The 24,808-nt window shown below is 36.1% G+C and overlaps 1 protein-coding gene and 1 long non-coding RNA gene across 2 annotated transcripts; both read left to right on the forward strand.

The window, feature by feature from the left end:
• The first annotated feature begins 308 nt into the window (after positions 1-308).
• Positions 309-1,621, forward strand: LOC131624556 (AT-hook motif nuclear-localized protein 28-like). The gene has a single exon (XM_058895509.1). The coding sequence runs from the start codon at positions 568-570 to the stop codon at positions 1,351-1,353; it is 786 nt and encodes a 261-aa protein (XP_058751492.1). The 5' UTR covers positions 309-567; the 3' UTR covers positions 1,354-1,621.
• A 16,468-nt stretch (positions 1,622-18,089) lies between these two features.
• On the forward strand, positions 18,090-21,021 carry LOC131624557 (uncharacterized). Its single transcript, XR_009290619.1, has 4 exons — positions 18,090-18,403; positions 19,603-19,695; positions 19,809-19,953; positions 20,490-21,021. It is a non-coding gene; the product is annotated as an uncharacterized LOC131624557 (long non-coding RNA).
• Positions 21,022-24,808: the final 3,787 nt, after the last annotated feature.

A 24,808-nucleotide genomic window follows, 5' to 3' on the forward strand; every position in this document is an offset into this window, starting at 1 on the left:
CAAACCGAACCAAACCGTGCGGTTTTGTTAAAAGATGACCCAAACTAATCCGAACCAAATGCGGTTTTTTGCGGTTTTGGTTTGGTTTGGTTTGGTTTGCGGTTTTCTATTGGGTTGGTTTGGTTTTGATCACCCCTAGCTGCCTCTATATATATATATATATATATATATATATATATATATATATATATATATATATATATATATATATATATATATATATATATATATATATATATATATATATATATATATATATATAAAATAATTTCAATGACTTCCAATTTTCCATCTATACATCCCATCGTCTGTCAGATCTGTCAGCAAAGGACCCCACACTGCTCCAACCAGCCAGCCAGCGGCGCCATTTAGTCTTTACTTGGATTCCAAGTTCACCCACCTCCCTCTCTTTTTCTCTATCTAATCCTATCTTTCAAACATCTCTCCCTAATAAAATCCTCTTCTCTTACTTCCATTTCCTCTTTAGAATAGAATCCTCTTCTATTCACATATCACAAACTCACAAACAACTACAAAGAAAAAGAACATAACAAAAGATAGAAAAAGATGTTCTCAAACTTTCAACAACAACACCACCATCACAACCTTTTTCAAACCTCTCGTGAATGCCAAACCTCAGAAGACGATGAAAGCCGAGGCAGCGGTGGGCCCGCCACATTAACACCCCACAAACCTTTCTCCGCAATAAGCGGAGGCAGCGACGGTGCTACTATTGAGATTGGCCGTCGGCCCAGAGGCCGTCCACCTGGCTCCAAGAACAAGCCCAAAGCCCCACTCATAATTACTCACGAGCCCGAGCCCGCGATGAACCCACACATTCTCGAAATCCCAGGAGGTAGCGACATAGTAGAAGCAATATCCCGGTTCAGTAACAGAAGAAAAACCGGGTTATGCATATTAACCGGTTCAGGTACCGTCGCTAACGTTACACTCCGTCAACCTTCGGCTCCTCCAGGCACCACCGTTATCTTCCACGGCCGTTTCAATATCCTCTCCATATCCGCCACCTTCTTCGTCCCATCGGAATCTTCGCCGTCATCGCCGCCGATCCATAAGGAATTCTCGATCTCCCTTGCTGGACCTCAGGGTCAGATTATTGGAGGGTTTGTCGTTGGGAGGTTGCTGGCTGCTGGTACGGTGTTTGTGATTGCTGCTTCGTTTAATAACCCTAGTTATCATAGGTTACCTTTGGAGGAGGATGTTCGGAATAATTCAGTTTCCGGCGGTTGTGATGAGAAGTCGCCACCGTTGTCCGGTGGTGAGAACTGTTTGTATAGCTGTCAACTTCCTTCTGATGTGATTTGGGCTCCAACGCCAAGAACGCTTTTCTGAATTCCGATGAATAATCTTTTTTTTTAGCTATTTTTGGATATTTATTATGGGTGATATTTGGTTTTAGTTGTGATGGTTTTGTAGAAATTAACTTTGTTTTTGTAATTTTGTATTAAGTAGTAAATTAGTTGTTAATTACTACTACTACTTTGATGGAGAGTTTGTTTTCTAATTTTATTTTAGTTTTTGGGTTTGTAATTGAATTTTTTGCTTTTTTACTTTGTTGTTGCACTTAACTGAGAAGAAAGCAAAGTTCGATATGATTTTCTGTCTCAAGAACCATTTAATAATGTCCATGCCAAATTTCTTAAGAAATACTTTAGTGCACATTAAACATATATAATATTTAATTAACTATTTAAAGTCAGTTTAAAAATGATGGATGTGTGTTAAAACTGCATAAATGTGAGCGAAGATATTATCTATTCTAACTCTTTTAATTAAATTGAAAGAGAACATTACTAGATAGATATTTGAGCTTTTTGTCAAAAAATTAAAGCTATGAATTATGATACTACTCAAGCTTTTAAGGGTGCATAAAGAGATTACTTTCGGACTTGACAAAGAGGCCAATCAGCCTTGGCGTTAAATTTGGTTGAAAGAACCATAGTCAGTTTTCGGCAACTGCAATTGAAAAGGGATTATAATTATTTGATGTCAGAACTGATTTTCGAATTAGATTAAACTGATGATAATAAAAAAAAAATTACTTGATGCCAGAACTGATTTTCGAATTGGATTAAACTGATGATAATAAAAAAAAATTTCAATTATCCGTGTACTCCATATATTGTTTGTTTTTACTGTTATATTATTGCCAAAAGTTAATGATAAATTTTATTAGTTTTTATTGAAAATTTTAAAATGTTCGAGTTTTCATCGAAAATTTTGACTAAAATAGTAACATGAATAGTAATAACATAAAATTGGTTAATTTAGTATAAAAAGTTAATTAATATAGTTTGTAGTTTGATTAATAAATAATTAAATATTAAAAAAATTAGTAATAAAAGAAAATTGATTAATAAAAAGTAAAGTGTTGGTTATAAAAATATGAAGTTGGTTAATAAATGCCAAATATTAAAAATAACTTTTAATAATAAAACAAAGTTGGTATTAAAATATAAAATATTAGTTAATAAAGATATAAAGTTGGTTAATCATACAATTTTAATATCGAACCTTCTTAATTTAAAAAAATTATTTTTTTTAATTTTTTAATATAACACTGTTCATCATAGTAGTAATATAATTATTGTTCTTACTAGTATTAGGAGTTTTAGGAGTTGAACTTTGAATCAACAGTGGCACTTTAATTCAGTTAACAATAGTCAGCTGAGTTACCTCACCTCCCTCTTGATTATCTATTGAAATCGCTCCTTGTTATGTATTTTGGTGTTTAAAATAAGTGATGAGATTAATTTATTTTATACTCAATCTATTATAAGTAATTCTTTTAACGAAATCTAATATTATACTTTTCCTTAGCATACAAAATCAATATAATACTTCTTTTGAAAGGCAGAAATCTAATATAATACGTGAATATATTGAAAGTGATTTAGAAAAAGGCAATCATATTTGTTTAGTTTGAAATATAACAAATATAATGAATATCCTACCTTAAACGCCTAGAATAAACTTTTCTTTTTACAACCAAAATGAACCTTACTAAATTTGGACAACTAGGGTTTCCAAATTAAAAAATGGAATTACTTCGGTCTGAAGAGATTGGGAGTGGAGAATATCTGTACACTGATGATGCTTTGCTTTGCAGTGTAGCAGAAGACCTGATGAGATAGTATTATTATTGGATTGGAAGAAGATAATGGTGAGGTGACTAACAACATGCCATACTTGTCTGGTTAGTTGATTGATGATAATGTGACTAAGCTTTCTTGATATGGAAAAGTGGACCACGTGTCTAGGGTTGGTTCTATTACTTACATCATCTTTGATACGTTGCTTCTATCCACTTACCATCTTGTAATATGTGTTCTCTTCTGTTTCCCTATCTCACTTTCTATCTCTTTTCTTTTGTACTTTCTTTTGTCTCTTTTATGCATTATTACAACATCTTCTTCAATAATGGTGAGACTCAGATTCTGGGTATACATAAAAGAATGGTCAATATTTTTATTTTCGGTTTCGGTTTTTTGATGTTATTTTTTAATATTTAATATATAAGAAGTATTTAAAAATATTTTATTTGAAAAAGTTTTTTTTTTAAGTCTTAGTTAAAATTGTTTATGGTATAGTTCACTAAAAAAATCATATTGTATAAAACCGAACCACAATAAAATATTATAGGAATCGAACCAAACCGAACAAAATATTTTATTTGGTAAACTGATTCTTAATTGAATTGTACTAAATCATTAATAACTATTTTTTAAGAAAACCACTTATTATGTGAATAAAATCGGTTACAATTTTTTTTGAATTTTTTAATAAAAAATTATTTTCAACTTTTAAAATTGATTGAAATTAAAATAATAAATTTATTTAAAAAATTAAAAATAATATAAAATAAAATATTTATGACGTAATATTGTTTTTATATAGATTAATTTTCTAGACAAATTAAACGATTTGAATTTTTCTAAGGTGCATCTACTAAAACTGAACTCCTAACTCTATGATCAATATCATTATGACCACCTGAAGGCTTTGTTTGGATTGATGGAATCGGATGGAGCGGAGCGGAATGGAATGGAATAATATTCCGTTGTTTGGATAATTTAAAAACGGATAGAGCGGAGCGGAAATGAGTGGTATGGATTTCATTTCATTCCATCACTTACCACCATATTCCTTCCCCTCCGATTTGGACGGAATGAATAATTTGTCTTATTCCGTTCTAAAATTTCCAAACAATGGAATGGTACATTCGTTCCGCTCCGTTCTACTCCGCTTCATCCCACTCCACTCCATTTCATTCCGCCCTGTTCATTTTGTGATATCCAAACATACCCGAAGAGCGCTCAACCATTTGATTGTCACTATCAGCCCTAGTGGTGGCAGAAGATTGCTTAACCTTAATTTTGATTAGCCTTTTTACTTTCATTGCTATGGCTATTGGATACAATATCTACTTCCTTGTAAATTTCATTGGGAGCTTCAACAAATGCAAATGGAGGAACAATAAAATTCATGTTTTCTTTATATTAATTTTAATTTATTATTATTACTATTAAAAAAAATTTTTTTTATAAAATTAACTTTTAATATTTTAAATAACTTTAATGTTAAAAAGTTAATTTGAAAAAAAAAAGTAAATCAAAGTTCTAACATAATCAAATAATACCTATTCATAAATATAAATATGGTTAGTTAATAGTGATTCGATTTGGTAAATTTTGATTCTATTAACGGTTCGGTACAGTTCAGTTATTGAACTATTTGATAAATTGCAGTTCGGTTCATAAATCAAAGAGAACGGTATAGGATGTGTTTGGATTGACGGTAGGCAGAATTGATTATAACATAATTGAGTTTACTAGAATTGATTTTATTATAATTGAGTTTAACATAATTGATTTATGTTTGGATACATTTATGTAAAAGTGAATTGAATAATAAATTATAGAGTAAAAATCATCCCGAATCAATTCTGGAGGCAGGAATTACAAATTCTAGCTTCAAGTATAATCAATTCTGGAGACAAAATCAATTCTACTTTTGTCTAACCAAACATCTTAAAATCACTCAGAATCAATTCTAAACCTCTAAAATTGCTTTTGACCTTTTCAAAAGCCAAAAAAAACATACACATAATTTTTTAACAACGATTCACTACGGCTCTGTGGTTCAGGACACTTCAATGGACTTTTTTATCGTTTGACCTTTTCAAAAGCCAAAAAAAACATACACATAATTTTTTAACAACGGTTCACTACGGCTCTGTGGTTCAGGACACTTCAATGGACTTTTTTATCGACCATAGTCCTAGTAGAATTCAACTGTTTGAATCTGCCATTGCCTCGGTTGAATTAGTTTTCTATTTTATTTTTATTTTATTATAATTCAAATTAATAATAAAAAACAAATTAATAATTTTGTTGTAAATAATTATTAATATCACGGTGATTGGGGTAGTTTAACTAATATGCGTTGGTTTAGTTATATGAATATATATATATATATATATATATATATATATATATATATATATATATATATATATATAAGTAAACTTGTCTCGCTTCAGTATATAACAGTTATTTTTCAAGATAAAACTGTAACATCTTTCACGCGCCTGTCTCATATATCCTAATATCATTAATATTTCGATAATCTTTCTTCACAAACATGCAGCGAACTCGTCTTCTTCGAATGATTACCTTTGTTGCATCAAAACTTATGAAATGGTTACGTAAGAGGTTAGTTTTCACAATATATAATATAGCTTCTTTCATGGTTCAATAGTTTATGTTTTCAAATCTTTTTAACTTAAGATGAGTAAATGTATAACCTAAGAAGTAAACTTTATTGACATGTATAATATAGCTTTTTTCATGTTGTTTGTAGGATAATATAAACTAAGAAGTGGTTCACAAATAGTTTGTAATGCTATGAAGAAAAAAAATAAGGAAGACAAAGTTAAAGTGAAAGTTGCAAACTTGTGTGAAAGACATCCATTCAAATTAAACACAAGTTTTCCGCTCTCACTTCAACTTCATCCTCCTTTCATTGTCGATGTCATTCTGAGACATGTATGTTCGTGAAGTATTTTATGATTTGATGTGTTATTGTTGTTAATAAAAGTTGTTTATGTTGTTTAAGGTGTGTTGTTGTTGATAAAAGTTGTTTATGTTGTTTAAAGGTAAGTTGTTGTTGATAAAAGTTAAATGTTGTTGATGATTTAGTTTTTGTTGATATATGTTGTTGTTGATAAAAGTTGTATGATGTTGATAAGAGTTGTATGTTTTTGTTGATTTTGTTTTTACTATTATATGTTGTATTTTATTTAAGGTGTGCGGTTGTTGTTAAAAGTTGGATGTTGACGATGATTTAGTTTTTATTGATATTTGTTGTTGTTGATAAAAATTGTATGTTGCTGATAATAGTTGATGTTGTTGATGATGATTTATATGTTGTATGTTGTTGATTTTTAATGATATAAGCTTGTATAATGCATCACTAACTATTAGATGACTTTATTATATCATTTTTGGTTTGAGTGTCTTACCAACCCATCACTAATTAAATAACCTTTCTAATTTAATTAGAAATTTATAATATAAAAAATTAATCTGATCTTGGAGGACAAAACCCCAATAGTTTTATTCAATTAAACCCCCAAAATTATTCACCCAATTAGAATATACAAATCTCTAACTTTGGACGTTATCACTCTCCATCTAAGATCACTCAAACAACCACGATTATGTGTAATTGATGAATGAACAAGAAGAAGAATGAAGATGAGAAGAATGTTTGTCTCTTTCTGGTTTCAAAGTTGTGTTGAAATAGATGCATGAATGTATTTATATGTGTGTGAATTAGGACTAAAACTAGAAAATTCGTGCACAAAATTGTCCAAAGAGAAACGATGCGTCGACCTCCAGGACCCTATGCGTCGACCTCTACGAGGCAGATGGGTTTGGAGGTAAAATAGCACAGCATGCGTCGACCTCCAAAACATTGTGCATCGACCTCTACAAGGAAGTGAGGTCTGGAGGTAAAATGGCAAAGCATGTGTCGACCTCCAGGACCCTATGTGTCGACCTCTACAAGGCATCGAGGTTTGGAGGTAAAATGCACAACAAGCATTGACCTCTGACATGCTATGCGTCGTACTATAGGCACTTGTAGCATTATTCAAAAGATTTTAAATTTCTTGCTCAGTGGAGGTCACCCTCCAAAAGCTATGAATTGGCCTTTGACATGCATTTTCACCCACAAACATGATGGTGACTTGTGAAATGAATCCACATGCATATGAATAAGTTTGGGATGATTATTGAAACCTTTTCATGCAAGAACTCTCCCTAGACTAAGAGGATACCGTCCAATACATTCTATTTCTAAAGAATTAATGTTGACATCACTCAAAATAAATTATTTGAGATATGCACTCACGGTTTTGGTTATGCTCTGATATGTAACACTAAGGAGCAATTTCTTTCTTTTATGTTGAGATTTTCTGAGAGACAATGTATGCTCTCGTATGTTTATATTTTGGTGTGATAAGCATTTGAAGAAGACTTACAAGTTGATGCTTTTAATTTTAATATGAAGTTTATTATGAGATTTAAATTGGTGTGTGAGTTAATTATGATTCCTCTGCAAAGATATCAGATAAGTTGGATATCGTGTAAACATCCCTAGTACCAATCAGATGAGTTGATATCGTGCAAATATTGTGAGTGCACCTTCCGATTAGATGTTTTGCATGATGTAAAAACTAGGATATTTTAGCGTTTCTGTATATTGGATGGTATCATTTAAGTCTTAATTTGTATCTTAGTATCAGGGAACTTAAAATGCATTTGGAAAAGGTTTTATACATCAAAAATCATGTTTTAAGTGAAAAATAGGTTTATGTGTAACGCCCGGAAAAATAAGTATATACTTGATTTGGACGTTTGTGACGTTTATTGGAATTTTACCATTTTTGGAGTCGTTTCAGTCGGTATTAGTTCGGGATGACGGACTAATATTTAATTGAAGGTTTTCATATTTTTGGTACTAGAAATATCATTAAGGTAATATTCCGCGTTTTGGGGCGTTTGAACGATATTTGAGCGTAGGGGCATTTTGGTCATTTCCGTGGGGTAGATATTTTCCTTATAAGAAGGAGATATTTGTTAGAAAGGAAAGAGGATGGAAAGAAAAAGGAAAGAAAGAAGAGAAGAGAGGAAGAAGAAGAGCAAAGAGGAAAAACAAGAGAAAGTGGAGGATTCTCAACCGAATCGATTGCCGATCGTCACAATAGCAAGGTAAGGGGGTGAATCTAATTTATCTTGGATGTATGATTCTTATAGTTTTGTTCTTGTTCTTGTTCTTCTTGTTCCAATTTCCACAATTTTCTTGTGTGGTCTTTGTTTGATCTAAGTTTGTTTGAGAATGATTGTATGATGATTAAATGATATCCTTGTTGTGTTATGGTGATTGGTCATGTTTGTTTTCCCTTTCCATGGCTTGATTGAGTTTGAATAAAAAGTTAGGTTTTGAGATAGATTGATGAATCAACCATGAAAAGTTTGATGTTAGGTTGTTTCTATGGTTTGTATGTGTTGTATTGGTGTTATAATGATGTTTTGGAGTGGTTTTGGTGAGTATGAGGGGCTTGGAACCGTTCTGGTTCGTTCTGGTTTTTTCTGGGTTTACGCAGGGCCGCTGAGCGGAGGTTCTTTTGCAGAAAAATCTCTGCGAAGGTCCGCTGAGCGGAGCTGAAGCGGACAACAGCATTTTCTGTTTTTCCAAAACTTTGAAACTTCGTAACTCTTGAACCGTAACTCCGATTTTGTCGCCGTTCGAAGCGTTGGAAAGCTAACGCAATGAACTATACTATGATTTAATGAAATGATTCATAGAATGTAGTATCCCATTATTTTTATTAGGATCAAGTGATGAGTTGTGTAGTATGTTCAATTTTCCAAACTTTGAAACCTTGTAACTTTTGATCCGTAGCTCCGTTTCGTACGCCGTTCGAAGTATTAGGAAGCTAGTTGGATGTTCTATATGATAGTATAGGCTTGGTTAGCTTGTTATTAATTAGTTATGAGGTGTTGTTGATGAAAACACATAATTGTTTATATACGCGATATGATTGGTAAATAATCCTAGTGCTTGGTGGTAATTGTTAATGATGTAGGATGTAGTAGTGGGTGGTTGATTTTCATAAATGGTTTTGTGAACTAGTGCATGATAAATCATGATGATGTGTTGTGTGAATGTTATCGTATTGGTACGAGGTATGTGATTAGTTGTCGATAACATGAGATCATGTTCATATGTGTTATGTATTAATGAATGTTCATTCTTGATATGTGACGATGTTTGGTTGTTTGTTATTAACATGATGTGTGGCCTTATGGCAAGTAATTGTTGTTATGAGAATGATGTATTATCATTGTTGAATTGTTGTTATTACAACTCGTTGATGATGTATTGATGGAGTGTGGGCCAATGGCCAATATTAATTTGATGTGATGCAATTATGCGATCATTTATGCCGATGTGGCTAGTATGTTTTGACGGTGAATGTGTGTTGTGTGCTTATTAATGCCTGTGTGGTAATTATGGTGTGATATAATTGATAACGATGTTATTAATTGGTGATGTATCCTTTTGGATAGAATATAAACGGTGTAACGTGAGTATGTGACCGTGTTATATTGTTGATGATGTTGTTGTCATGTAATAGAGTCATGTATTTGCACAGCATAACATTTCAATACGTTAATGGCGGAATGCTATTAACAGGTGGCCTGAATTGGCAATTATTACCAGTGGGGGCTTAATGCTCGGTAAAAAGGTGTATTTGCCCGAGTGGCAAGAGGTCATCAGTGGGGGCTAAATGCTCGATGACATTTAGTTGTAGCTTACTGCTCGACAAAGGTGTATTTTCCTGAGGGAAAGAAGTCCCAGCATAATGCTCGGCAAAGGTGTATTTGTCATAATGACAAGGAGGAGTTTTACTCCGGATTTGGTACCACATGCATATGCATAGTCGAGTCTCATTCATCATTGTCTGTCTGTATAATTTTATGTTATCATTCATGTGTCACATTACTTATATATTGATTGTGGTTGAATGAGTGGATTACTTTGTTGTGTGATTATTGATGATACTTGTTGGCATTACTATAATTGTCATGCTTTCATTATGAATTATATTCTCACCCTTCTGCTGATTTGATGCTTGAGTGGCATCTTGCAGATTAGCCGCTTTGGGAGTCTTTTGGAAGAGGTAGTTCTCCAGTTGGTCTTGTCGGTCGCTCTGATATGTAACACTGGGTAGTCGGGAGTCTGTTGTTATTTATTTGTATATGACTCTTTTGAACATGTATATGTGATAACGTGCCATTGTGTATCGTAAACACTTTATTTTGGAAAACTCCTCTTTGAGAGTGAGAGCTATACGTATATATATATATATATATGTTCATATCTTCCGTGTGTTATGTATCATGTTATTGGCAGGTGTGTATGCTTTTGGCATCGGTGATGTGTTAGAACAAGATTTGTTCTTATCAATTATCTTAGTTTTGATGATAACAATAATATGAATTTTGCTTAAGATAATATGGTACTCTAATCCAATGCAATTTCCCTTTCAGGAAATATATATAAAGAGTACGCATAATTCAGCGCTCAGAAGATGTGTCTCAAATGGTTCAGCATGCAACATCAGAACATGGTCTGGCAAGACATCAGAAGATGGTCGAAGCAGAATCAGAACATGGGTCTATGGAAGCATCAGAAGAACATGAGATCAGAAGCACTGAAGATCAGAAGATGGTATCACGCTCAGAAGCACTTCAAGGTCAGAAGATCAGAAGATGCTGTGCACCAAGCTGTTTGACTCTGATGATATTCAAACGTCGTATACACAAACATCAGATCAGAAGGAAGTACACGTGGCAGACTACGCTGACTGACAAAAGGAACGTTAAAGCTACTAAAGGCTACGTCAGTAGACACAGTGTGAACAAGGCTCGAGGTAGTTGACAAAAGCGTATAACATTAAATGCAAAGCTGTACGGAACACGCAAAGCATTAAATGCATTCAACGGTCATCTTCTCAACGCCTATAAATATGAAGTTCTGATGAGAAGCAAGGTTAACGATTTTCGCACCAATACAATTCAAATTCACTTGCTGAAACTCTGTTCAAATCAAAACTCAGAATCTTCATCTTCATCAAAGCTCACTACATTGCTGTTGTAATATCTTAGTGAGATTAAGCTTAAATTGTAAGAGAAATATCACAGTTGTGATTATCGCTTTTTAGAAGCATTTGTAAACTCTTGAATAGATTACATTAAGTTGTAAGGAACTAGAGTGATCAGTTGATCAGTATACTCTAGGAAGTCTTAGCAGTTAGCTGAGCAGGAAGTCTTGGCAGTTGGCTGAGCAGGAAGTCTTGGCAGTTGGCTGAGCAGAAAGTCTTAGGAGTGAACTAAGCCTAGAGTGATCGTGTTGATCAGTAGACTCTAGAAAAGTCTTAGGAGTGAACTAAGCAGTTGTTCCTGGAGTGATCAGGTTGTGATCAGAAGACTCTGGAAGACTTAGTTGCGGCTAAGTGGAAAACCATTGTAATCCGTGCGATTAGTGGATTAAATCCTCAGTTGAGGTAAATCATCTCTGCGGGGGTGGACTGGAGTAGCTTCGTTAACAGCGAACCAGGATAAAAATAATTGTGCATTTTATTTTTATCGCTCAAGTTTTTAAGTCACACTTATTCAATCCCCCCCTTTCTAAGTGTTTTTCTATCCTTCAATTGGTATCAGAGCGCCGGTTCTAAGGTGCAAGCACTTAACCGTGTTTAGAAAAGATTCAGGAAGAGAAAAACGCTTCATTTAAAAGATGGTTGATGAAAGTGAAAGGACTATACCTACACCTGCATCTACATCTGGCTCTGCTGAGCAATACAACGGTAACAATGGTTATACTAGACCGCCGGTATTTGATGGTGAAAACTTTGAATACTGGAAAGATAAACTGGAGAGTTACTTTCTGGGTCTAGATGGTGATCTATGGGATCTTCTGATGGATGGTTACAAACATCCAGTAAATGCCAGAGGCGTGAAGCTGTCAAGGCAAGAAATGAATGATGACCAAAAGAAGCTTTTCAGGAATCATCATAAATGTAGAACTGTTTTGCTGAATGCTATCTCTCATGCTGAGTATGAGAAGATATCTAACAGGGAAACGGCCTATGACATATATGAGTCCTTGAAAATGACTCATGAAGGAAATGCTCAAGTCAAGGAGACAAAAGCTCTTGCCTTAATCCAGAAGTATGAAGCCTTCAAGATGGAGGATGATGAAGACATTGAAAAGATGTTTTCGAGATTTCAAACTCTGACTGCTGGATTGAGAGTTCTTGACAAAGGATACACCAAGGCTGATCATGTAAAGAAGATCATCAGAAGCTTACCCAGAAGATGGGGTCCGATGGTGACTGCATTCAAGATTGCGAAGAATCTGAATGAAGTTTCTCTGGAAGAACTTATCAGTGCCTTGAGAAGCCATGAGATTGAGCTGGACGCAAATGAGCCTCAAAAGAAAGGTAAGTCTATTGCATTAAAATCTAATATCAAGAAATGCACTAACGCTTTTCAGGCTAGAGAAGAAGATCCTGAAGAATCAGAATCTGAAGAAGAAGATGAACTGTCCATGATTTCCAGAAGGCTAAACCAACTCTGGAAGACCAAGCAAAGGAAGTTCAGAGGCTTCAGAAGTTCAAGGAAATTTGAACGTGGAGAATCTTCTGATGAAAGAAGATTTGACAAGAAGAAGGTCATGTGCTATGAATGCAATGAGCCTGGACACTACAAGAATGAATGTCCAAATCTTCAGAAGGAAAGTCCCAAGAAAAAGTTTCATAAGAAGAAAGGTCTTATGGCAACCTGGGATGAGTCAGAAGATGATTCAGAAAATGAGCAGGCCAACTGTGCGCTGATGGCGACAGAAGATGACGGATCAGAATCTACATCAGAATCAGATTCTGAAGAGGTATTTTCTGAACTTACTAGAGATGAGTTAGTTTCCGGTCTAACTGAACTTCTGGAACTCAAGTCTCAGATCAGTCTCAAATACAAAAAGCTGAAAAAACAATTTGAATTTGAAACAAAGAAGCTTGAGTTGGAGAATTCTGAATTAAAGGAAAAACTTTTAAAATTATCCAATAATGTTGGATCTCCTTCTGATTCAGAAAAATCCACTCCCAGTCTGAACCATATTCTGAAAGAATATGATTTAAGTTTCAGGAAGTTCCTATCTAGAAGTATTGGCAGAAGTCAGCTAGCTTCTATGATATATGCTGTGTCTGGAAACAAAAGAGTTGGCATTGGTTATGAGGGTGAAACCCCATACAAACTTGAACCTATTGATGAAATGAAAATTACATACAAGCCATTGTATGATCAGTTCAAGTATGGCCACTCACATGATATTAGGCACACCTCACATGCACAAAGTTTTCACATTACACACACTAAGAAGCATGTGACACAACCTAGGAAATATCATGAAACTCACATTAAGAATTATCATGCTGTTCCTCCTATTGCTTACAATGTTAAACCCAAGTTCAATCAGAACTTGAGAAAATCTAACAAGAAAGGACCCAAAAAGATGTGGGTACCTAAGGATAAGATTATTCCTATTGCAGATATCCTTGGCTGCAAGAAGGACAAAGCACAACATGTCATGGTACCTGGACTCTGGATGCTCGCGACACATGACAGGAAGAAGGTCTATGTTCCAAGACCTGGTGCTTAAGTCTGGAGGAGAAGTCAAGTTCGGAGGAGATCAGAAGGGCAAGATAATTGGCTCTGGAACTATAAAATCTGGTAACTCTCCTTCCATCTCTAATGTACTTCTTGTAGACGGATTAACACATAACCTTTTATCTATCAGTCAATTAAGTGACAATGGTTATGATATAATCTTTAATCAAGAGTCTTGCAAGGCTGTAAATCAGAAGGATGGCTCAATCCTATTTACAGGCAAGAGGAAGAACAACATTTATAAGACAGATCTGCAAGATCTTATGAGTCAGAAGGTGACTTGTCTTATGTCTGTTTCTGAAGAGCAGTGGGTCTGGCACAGGAGATTAGGTCATGCTAGTTTGAGAAAGATCTCTCAAATTAACAAACTGAATCTTGTCAGAGGACTCCCTAATCTGAAATTCCAATCAGATGCTCTTTGTGAAGCATGTCAGAAAGGCAAGTTCTCCAAACCTGCATTCAAGTCTAAGAATGTTGTTTCTACCTCAAGGCCATTAGAACTCTTGCACATTGATCTGTTTGGACCAGTCAAAACAGCATCTGTCAGAGGAAAGAAATATGGATTAGTCATCGTAGATGATTATAGCCGCTGGACATGGGTAAAATTCTTAAAACACAAGGATGAGACTCATTCAGTGTTCTTTGATTTCTGCATTCAGATTCAATCTGAAAAAGAGTGTAAAATCATAAAGGTCAGAAGTGATCATGGTGGTGAATTTGAGAACAAATCCTTTGAAGAATTCTTCAAAGAAAATGGTATTGCCCATGATTTCTCTTGTCCTAGAACTCCACAGCAAAATGGGGTTGTAGAACGAAAGAATAGGACTCTTCAAGAAATGGCCAGAACCATGATCAATGAAACCAATATGGCTAAGCATTTCTGGGCAGAAGCAATAAACACTGCATGTTATATTCAGAATAGAATCTCTATCAGACCTATTCTAAACAAGACTCCCTATGAATTGTGGAAGAATAGAAAGCCCAACATTTCATATTTCCATCCTTTTGGATGTGTATGCTTTATTCTGAACACTAAAGATCATCTTGGTAAGTTTGATTCCAAAGCTCAAAAGTGTTTCCTTCTTGGATATTCTGAACGCTCAAAAGGCTACAGGGTATACAATACTGAAACATTGGTTGTAGAAGAATCAATCAATATCAGGTTTGATGATAAGCTTGGTTCTGAAAAACCAAAGCAAGTTGATAATTTTGCAGGTTGTGATATTGACATATCAGAAGTTGTTGAGCCAAGAAGCAACGCATCAGAAGCAGAGCTCCTCAGAAGCAAAGAATCTGAAGATCAAGTAACAGCTTCTCTGGAGGATCTAAGTATTTCTGAAGAACCATCTGTCAGAAGATCATCCAGACTCATCTCTGGTCATTCAGAAGATGTCATTCTTGGAAAGAAGGATGATCCAATCAGAACAAGAGCATTCCTTAGGAACAATGCAGACTGTCAATTAGGTCTTGTATCTTTGATCGAGCCAACTTCTGTTGATCATGCTCTAGAAGATCCAGACTGGATAATTGCTATGCAAGAAGAACTAAATCAGTTTACAAGGAATGATGTTTGGGATCTTGTTCCTAGACCAGATGGATTCAACATAATTGGTACAAAATGGGTCTTCAGAAACAAGCTTAGTGAGAAAGGTGAAGTGGTAAGGAACAAAGCCAGACTGGTGGCTCAGGGTTATAGTCAGCAAGAAGGGATTGACTACACAGAAACCTTTGCACCAGTGGCCAGGTTAGAGTCTATTCGTCTATTAATTTCTTTTGCCACTCAACATAACATCACTCTCTATCAGATGGATGTTAAGAGTGCCTTCTTAAATGGTTATATAGATGAAGAAGTTTATGTCCATCAACCTCCTGGTTTTGAAGACTCTATGTCTCCTAATCATGTTTTTAAACTTAAGAAATCATTGTATGGATTGAAACAGGCTCCCAGAGCTTGGTATGAACGCTTAAGTTCTTTCCTTCTAGATAATGGTTTCACTAGAGGAAAAGTGGACACTACTCTCTTTTGTAAAACCTTTGAAAAGGATATTTTAATTTGTCAAATATATGTAGATGATATTATTTTTGGAACATCTAATGCTACACTTGGAAAGGAGTTTGCTAAGTCTATGCAGGCTGAGTTTGAAATGAGCATGATGGGAGAACTCAAGTATTTCCTTGGAATACAAATAAATCAAACATCAGAAGGAACGTATGTTCACCAAACCAAGTATGTGAAGGAACTTCTGAAGAAGTTCAATCTTCTAGACTGCAAAGAAGCCAAAACTCCTATGCATCCAACATGCATCCTAGGTAAGGATGAGGTAAGTAAGAAGGTAGATCAGAAGCTATACAGAGGTATGATTGGATCTCTTCTATATCTGACTGCTTCTAGACCTGACATTCTGTTCAGTGTTTGTTTGTGTGCTAGATTCCAATCGGATCCTAGAGAATCTCATTTAACTGCTGTTGAGAGGATTCTAAGGTATCTGAAAGGTACTACTAATGTTGGTTTAGTTTACAGAAAATCTAAAGAATACAACTTAGTAGGATTCTGCGATGCTGATTATGCTGGAGACAGAATTGAAAGAAAAAGTACTTCAGGAAGTTGCCAATTTCTTGGAAGTCACTTAATCTCCTGGTACAGCAAGAAGCAAGCAACCATTGCTCTATCAACCACAGAAGCAGAATATGTCGCAGCTGCTGGTTGTAGTTGTCGCACGCTCGCGAAAAATGAACAGAGTCGCCACCAATATATTTATCCCATAAGGGAAAGGAATATCAGAAAACCTAACAAAGGAAGGAACAGGGTCTTGCGACCAGAGAATCAAGGTACGGGAGTCGGTTACGCAAGGGGAAGGTATTAGCACCCCTCGCGCCCATCGTACTCGATGGTATCCACCTATGTTTGTTTCTATCTAAAGGGTGTGTACTATGTCTATGTCTATATGCGAACGAATGCAAAAGAAAATACGGGGAAAAGAAGGAAATATTTACAAGTGTGCTCGTTCAAGCCCCGCGACTTGATGCCTACGTATCCTTTTCAGGAATCAGAGCGCCGTAGTTCGGCTCAATAGTTTTTGTTTGTTTTTTGTGTTTTTTAGTTGGGCGGCGTTAACGTTCGCGCTCTTGCACAAGGGGACAGCCTAGGATGCAATGGAGCGGAAATAACGGTGCCCTTAAGAAAGCGAGAGAAGAGAGAGAGTTTGAGTGTTTCGAGGAAATCCCTTAAGCAAGGGAAACTCGAATTACTCTTTGGTTTGTGTTTTTTAAAGGTCGGGAACTTACGCCTGAATGGAACCCTTAAGCAAGGGAGCTCCAAGCACTCGAACATCCCTTAAGCAAGAGAAGTTACAAGCTTCCATTCCCTTTTTATTAGTCAAAGTATTTATTAGTCATTTTTTATGCGTTTTCTTGGTATTTTTTAATGGGAGTTTATTCAAGTATTTTTAGATGTTTTAATGTTGAAAGAAAAAGAACTAGCCTAAGAAAACTAGCCTAATATGAATGGGGAATTCTACTTATTGTTATCATGGTTTCTACCTAAGGTTAGGATTTAAAAGAAGCATGAAAAATAAAGCACTAAGTAGAATATTGAAAATAGCATGAAAAAGAACAAGTCAAAATATAGCACAAAAGTGAATTAAAAATACTATTATTTTTATGGATTTTTATGAAAGAAATTGAATTACAACAAGTAAAAGGACTAAAAGAAATAGCCTAAAATTACTATTTTTAGTGATTGTTTTTATGAACATTTTTCTATGAGGTTTTTATGTAAGAAATCCCTAAAAGAATCTAGCAATCAAACTATAAAAAATTAACTAAAATCTATTTAGAAAAGCATGGTTTTTATTATGTTTTATCAACTAAAAATATCAATAAAAAAGCTAAAGTCTACAAGATTTTGATGGAGTCAGGGGGGTGTGAAATCAGAATAGTGTTGCTGTTAGCAGTTATGCGTATGGCCCAAAGAATAAAGCCCAGAGTGATGTTTTTGTTTTGTAAATCAGATTTTCCAGCAAGAAAAACGTATGGGCCTAGGGTGTGCATTCAGCATTTCGGTGGCCCAAAGCAATTGATTCATCTCAGATTTTTTCATGACTTTTTGACTCAAAGAAAATGGCGCATGGGCCCAGGGGGAGGTGTAAAGTTGAATTCCGGTACAGGCCCAAAGATTTTATTAGTCCAGTTAGATTTTTATTTCACATTGATAATCACCAATTAGTCAATATACTAACTCCATTAATCAGAATTAACACTAATTAAGTCTAATTAATTATATTAAACTTAAAATCAGTAGAAAAGGGATTTAGGGTTAGAATACGTGACCTTTCACCTCTCACGCGAAGTTCAGGATCTCTCTTCATCCTTCTTCACTCGCGGCGGCGCACCATTTCCTCTCCGATGGAGCTCAAACCACCGCCGCGTCCTTCGCCTCAATCTTCTTCATGTCAAATCGATGCCTCCCTCAGCTCGTCTTCGGTTACTGGAGTGGAGAACAAACGCGAAACGGAAAGAATACCAGAAAGATTCCAAGAGCTCCAAATGCGAAACAAACACGAGGAAACGGAGAAATTATTCAGGTGAGTTCTTGGTTTTGCATTTCTCGATCCTTCTTCTTCTTCTGTGTTCTTCGACTCTTCTTATTTTTCGATTTGCTCTTCTTCTTCTTCTTTCTGTGTTCTTCGATTTTTCTTCTTTCTGTGTGCGATTTCTGCGCGGTTGTTGTTGTTGTTGCGTGTTTGAGCGAATTTTGGAGCGAGAATTGAGTGATTTTGAGGATGATGATTGAAGATTGTGATGGTTGCAGAGGAGTGTAGATGGAGAATGGTGATGATGGTGAAGATTATGGAGAAGATGAAGAGAGTGAGAGATGGTGGAGGGAGAAGAAGGTTCAAGAGATGAAGATGGTGAAAATGAGTGTCGTGGAGAATGGTGTGGAGAGATTGATGAAGATGAATGAGGGAAGAATGTGAGAGTGATGAAGATGGATATGGGGAGAATTGAGGGAGAAGAGAGGATTCAGAGAGAGGAAGATGAAGGAGGTGGTTATGGTGGTGGTGAATGAGCGTGTATGTTTGAATTGTAGAGGGAAGGGAGATTATATAGAGGTTTGAAGGCTGAAGAGTTAGTTAGAGGGAGGAGATTTCAGTTAGAGAGTGAGGATTGAGGGCCATTAGATTTGAGGGATTTGGTTAGTGATTGGATGGTGGGGATTGAAGTTCGTTTTTAGGTAGTTATGAGGGAGAGGAAGTTAGTTGTTGATCTGTTAGGACAGTTAGGTGAGCTGGCCATTCTGTTATGAATTCGGTTATATGGAGGGTGTTAGAATTTTCTGTTTGTTAACTGTGAAACTGAACTGTTATGCTTATTGTGTTGGAGTTTGTTAGATGGAGGGAAATTCTGTTTTCAGTTTGACAGTTGGTTCTTTTGAATTCAGCTATTGGTTGCTGAATGGTTAGAGAATAGGTTAGTGGAAAAACGGTTAGTAGTGAGAATTAGAAAGAGTTAGCAGGTTAGGATATGGTTTAGAGGGATTCTGTTTTGGTGGTTGTTGTTAGTTAGAAACTGAAGTTGTTAGTTAGTTAGTAATTTTGGAATAGCTTGTCAGTTGGTTTAGGGAGTGTTGAATCGGATCTTGAATGTGAATTGGGTCGTATGAGTTTGCCACAACATAATATGCATAGTATGCTGCCTGTATTGTTAAATGCCTTGTACTGAATGTGGGTTATTGATGTGTGGTATGAAGGATTTCTGAACCGGTTTCTTCTTGTTGATGCAGGGCTGACTTGGAACAAATTTATGAACTGAAACCGTATGTCTTCCGTGAGCTGAAATGAAGTGCATAGAATTCCGAGCTCGGTATTTTCAAATGGTGAGCTAGATGTGTGGCATTTATTTCTTTTTCTTTTAGTATGGAGCTGAATTGGTTTTATGCTAGTGCTGCAGGGAGTTTGGGCATTGACCGATTTCTTTGTTATGATGCAGAATTTGATTTTTTTGCCGGTTATGCAGGCTTTGACTACTGTACTGATGTTGCAGAGTTCGCTTGCAGCCGATTAGAGAATGAGACATGGTGGTTTGTAATGAATGGCGATTCGACGATGTCGGTTCAACGTGTTATTTTTGCAAGGTATATGGTTCTGAGATATTATTTGTGAATGGTTATGGAACTATTTTGGAATAGCTGGGATCTATATTAGAAATGTTAATTGGTGGATGAAGTTTGGCTAAGCGTAACATTAGTGTTTGGTTAGTGATTGCATTTGAACATAGGTTTAAAACTGTTAGGTTGCAATTAAAATGGTAACTGTGTTTTTTGGTATGAAGTGTATCTGTTTGTGAATGAATCATGGCTGATGTGCATTTGTAGTGATGTTTTGGAACTGTCATGAGGGTGGACTATTGTAGGGTTCTGTTTGAATTGTAGTTGTTTATTTGAAGGTGGTTTTAATGTATGCTGGTGTGAGGTTTGATGGTTAGAGGTATGTAACTGTCTCGGACCGAAACAAATGCACTGGCTGTTGGTAAATTTGTGATTTGAAATGTGTTAGTTAGGAGGTGATTGAGAAATTAGTTAGGGAAGCTGTTAGTTTGTATAGTGAACTGTGTGGACTTTTATTTCTTCTCTTATTTCCTGAACCGATACCATTTCCCTTTTGGTTTCAGATACATCAATGTGCTCCTTAACAACCCCAACCGGTGAATCACACCGTTTCAACTTCCATCCAGCATTACGATCATACAGAGAATTATAACTTCAGATTTCTGAGCTTCATGAGAAGATCCAGCGAATGCAGTTCGTTGAAGAACATCGGCACAAGGTTCCAGAATAGGAGTGCGTTCTTGGTACATGCTCGGTGTAGAACGTATCAATGAATTCATCGTGCCTGATCGAGTGTAATGCAATTGACGGTTCAAAGTTGTAATGAACCTCCCTCTTTTGTAATATACTTTTATGCAGGATTTTGGTTAGGATTTTCTCCTGCTGCAAAGTTGCATTTTTGTTGTAGTTTTTTCAATTCTGGCCTTTTTGTAATGTGTGATGGATGTATTGGTTTTGGATATGGCTTCCTCTTGTTTGATGTATCATGATCTTTTTATGAACATTTGATGTTCAGGTTGCTTTATGTACAGTACCAATGTGTAGGCCCGAGATCTTCTGGAACTGAATGTGACTGGCTAGCATGAGCATTGTTTACATCATGGGTCTGATTTGAATGTTAATTGATTTGAATGGAACATTTCGAACCTTTGAAGAGAATTCTCCTTCTAACTTGAATTTGAAGTCTTCATTTTCTTTGTTGCATAGAATCTCAGGATCATGGTGTGAATGCACCAAGATAATTGTCAAAACAAAAGACTTTGAACACTTTTTATATGTTGACTTTTGTACAGCTTCTTGAATTCTAACCAACCGAATCAATTTCTCTTTGACACTCGAATAACAAACCCAACGATGACAAAAATCCAAATAGGGAAATAAACCCTAGGTCAAGGAATGCATGGAAATACTCTGATTAAGTGCCAAGCACTCTGTTGTTTTAGATGAGGGATGAGTCCCTGATAATCACACTTCACACCCTATTTCCACACTTCATTATTCACAGAAAGAAGCAGATGAATCAGAAGAATTAGACTGCATTTGTTGTAGAAATCTGAAACCATTATGCAACTCTAATCTTTTCAAGATATTTGATCCCATGCCAAATTTATTGATTAAAATGAATGCATGAGTGTTAGATGACCTAATGAAGGTATATACATGAATGCAAAAGTCTAAGCCAGTTAGAAATTGAAGGGTAGGACAAATTTGGGGTATGACAGCTGCCCCTATTTAATCGTCTTAAACCTGAAGGTGAGATTGGCGCTAGCCTTTCGAACATTCAAGGTAGAAGAAGATTAAATATCACAGTACCAGAAATTTGTCCTGAAAAGGTGGTATGAATGCTATCCTTATTTTTATTTTGATATCTGTTGGGGAAAGAGAATTCTCTCTTTTTTTTTTGGTGGAAGAATTTACAGTGAACAATGGATTTGGATGGAGATAGCTTATAACGTGGTAGCGGTGCCGACACGGGGTTTTCAAAGGGAATGGTTGTATGAAACAATGACCGAAAGGAAAAAGATCTCGTACGATCTATGACTCAACATCGACTCGACATCAGGAGAGGATCTCGTACGATCTTTAGGACTGAAAGAATAAGATCTCTTACGATCTATGACTCAACATCGACTCAACATCAGGAGAAGACCTAAGCATGATCTTCAGGACTGAAAGAATAAGATCTCTTACGATCTATGACTCAACATCGACTCAACATCAGGAGAAGACCTAAGCATGATCTTCAGGACTGAAAGAATAAGATCTTTTACGATCTATGACTCAACATCGACTCAACATCAGGAGAAGACCTAAGCATGATCTTCAGGACTGAAAGAATAAGATCTCTTACGATCTATGACTCAACATCGACTCAACATCAGGAGAAGACCTAAGCATGATCTTCAGGACTGAAAGAATAAGATCTCTTACGATCTATGACTCAACATCGACTCGACACCAGAAGAAGACCTAAGCATGATCTTCAGGACTGAAAGAATAAGATCTCTTACGATCTATGACTCAACATCGACTCAACATCAGGAGAAGACCTAAGCATGATCTTCAGGACTGAAAGAATAAGATCTCTTACGATCTATGACTCAACATCGACTCAACATCAGGAGAAGACCTAAGCATGATCTTCAGGACTGAAAGAATAAGATCTCTTACGATCTATGACTCAACATCGACTCAACATCAGGAGAAGACCTAAGCATGATCTTCAGGACTGAAAGAATAAGATCTCTTACGATCTATGACTCAACATCGACTCAACATCAGGAGAAGACCTAAGCATGATCTTCAGGACTGAAAGAATAAGATCTCTTACGATCTATGACTCAACATCGACTCGACACCAGAAGAAGACCTAAGCATGATCTTCAGGACTGAAAGAATAAGATCTCTTACGATCTATGACTCAACATCGACTCGACACCAGAAGAAGACCTAAGCATGATCTTCAGGACTGAAAGAATAAGATCTCTTACGATCTATGACTCAACATCGACTCAACATCAGGAGAAGACCTAAGCATGATCTTCAGGACTGAAAGAATAAGATCTTTTACGATCTATGACTCAACATCGACTCAACATCAGGAGAAGACCTAAGCATGATCTTCAGGACTGAAAGAATAAGATCTTTTACGATCTATGACTCAACATCGACTCAACATCAGGAGAAGACCTAAGCATGATCTTCAGGACTGAAAGAATAAGATCTCTTACGATCTATGACTCAACATCGACTCAACATCAGGAGAAGACCTAAGCATGATCTTCAGGACTGAAAGAATAAGATCTCTTACGATCTATGACTCAACATCGACTCAACATCAGGAGAAGACCTAAGCATGATCTTCAGGACTGAAAGAATAAGATCTCTTACGATCTATGACTCAACATCGACTCAACATCAGGAGAAGACCTAAGCATGATCTTCAGGACTGAAAGAATAAGATCTCTTACGATCTATGACTCAACATCGACTCGACACCAGAAGAAGACCTAAGCATGATCTTCAGGACTGAAAGAATAAGATCTCTTACGATCTATGACTCAACATCGACTCGACACCAGAAGAAGACCTAAGCATGATCTTCAGGACTGAAAGAATAAGATCTCTTACGATCTATGACTCAACATCGACTCAACATCAGGAGAAGACCTAAGCATGATCTTCAGGACTGAAAGAATAAGATCTTTTACGATCTATGACTCAACATCGACTCAACATCAGGAGAAGACCTAAGCATGATCTTCAGGACTGAAAGAATAAGATCTTTTACGATCTATGACTCAACATCGACTCAATATCAGGAGAAGACCTAAGCATGATCTCCAGGACTGAAAGAATAAGATCTTTTACGATCTATGACTCAACATCGACTCAACATCAGGAGAAGACCTAAGCATGATCTTCAGGACTGACAGAATAAGATCTCTTACGATCTATGACTCAACATCGACTCAACATCAGGAGAAGACCTAAGCATGATCTTCAGGACTGAAAGAATAAGATCTCTTACGATCTATGACTCAACATCGACTCGACATCAGGAGAAGACCTAAGCATGATCTTCAGGACTGAAAGAATAAGATCTTTTACGATCTATGACTCAACATCGACTCGACATCAGGACAAAAGAAGACATTGTGTCAGACACTCATCAGAGATTGAAGATACCTCGCCTCGGCACCGTGGTTGGAAGAGATTTGAAATGTAGTAGCAGATATCAATCAGAATTTGTAAGGACAACTTTTTGTGTGGGGATGTATTATTGTCTTGACTGGGTGCGGATTTGTATTATCTGGCTTATGCTTTGTATGCATGTTTGAATTTTTCTGTGGCGTAATGCTCCATCTTGATGGATATGCTACGCTTTTGAGGATGTAATGTTATATGCAATGAGTACTATATGCAGAATGCCAAATAAAGGCATTGGTGATGTAAACACCAGGGAGGATCCCCTTAGTGTTAAGGACCATGTGGAGGTGCCAATAGATATTGGAATTTTGATTTGAAAGATGCACTTTTCTTTGACTTGAAGAATGATTTCTGACTTCTCACCATGTGCCACTGCTTGGAGGATTTTCAGTTTGAGGAGATTCCCTCGATTCACCATGTTAGGGATGAGAAATCCAGATAAGGAGCCTTTACTAGGGAAGTAGGACAACTCCTAGGAGAAATAAACTCCTATGCTTGAGGAATGGAACAAACTCTCGGGAGAAATAAACTCCATGCTTGGGGAGAGACCAAGGTTCCAGGAGAAATAAACTCCTATGATTAGGGAGAGGACAACAAAACTCAGAAGATCTTGCCCCAAAGGATCCTTGGAGAGATTTGTCGAATCTCGACGTAACTGCCCCAGATTGGTTGA

Source organism: Vicia villosa, unplaced genomic scaffold, assembly GCF_029867415.1.
Source record: "Vicia villosa cultivar HV-30 ecotype Madison, WI unplaced genomic scaffold, Vvil1.0 ctg.000137F_1_1_2_unsc, whole genome shotgun sequence".
NCBI lineage: Eukaryota > Viridiplantae > Streptophyta > Magnoliopsida > Fabales > Fabaceae > Vicia > Vicia villosa.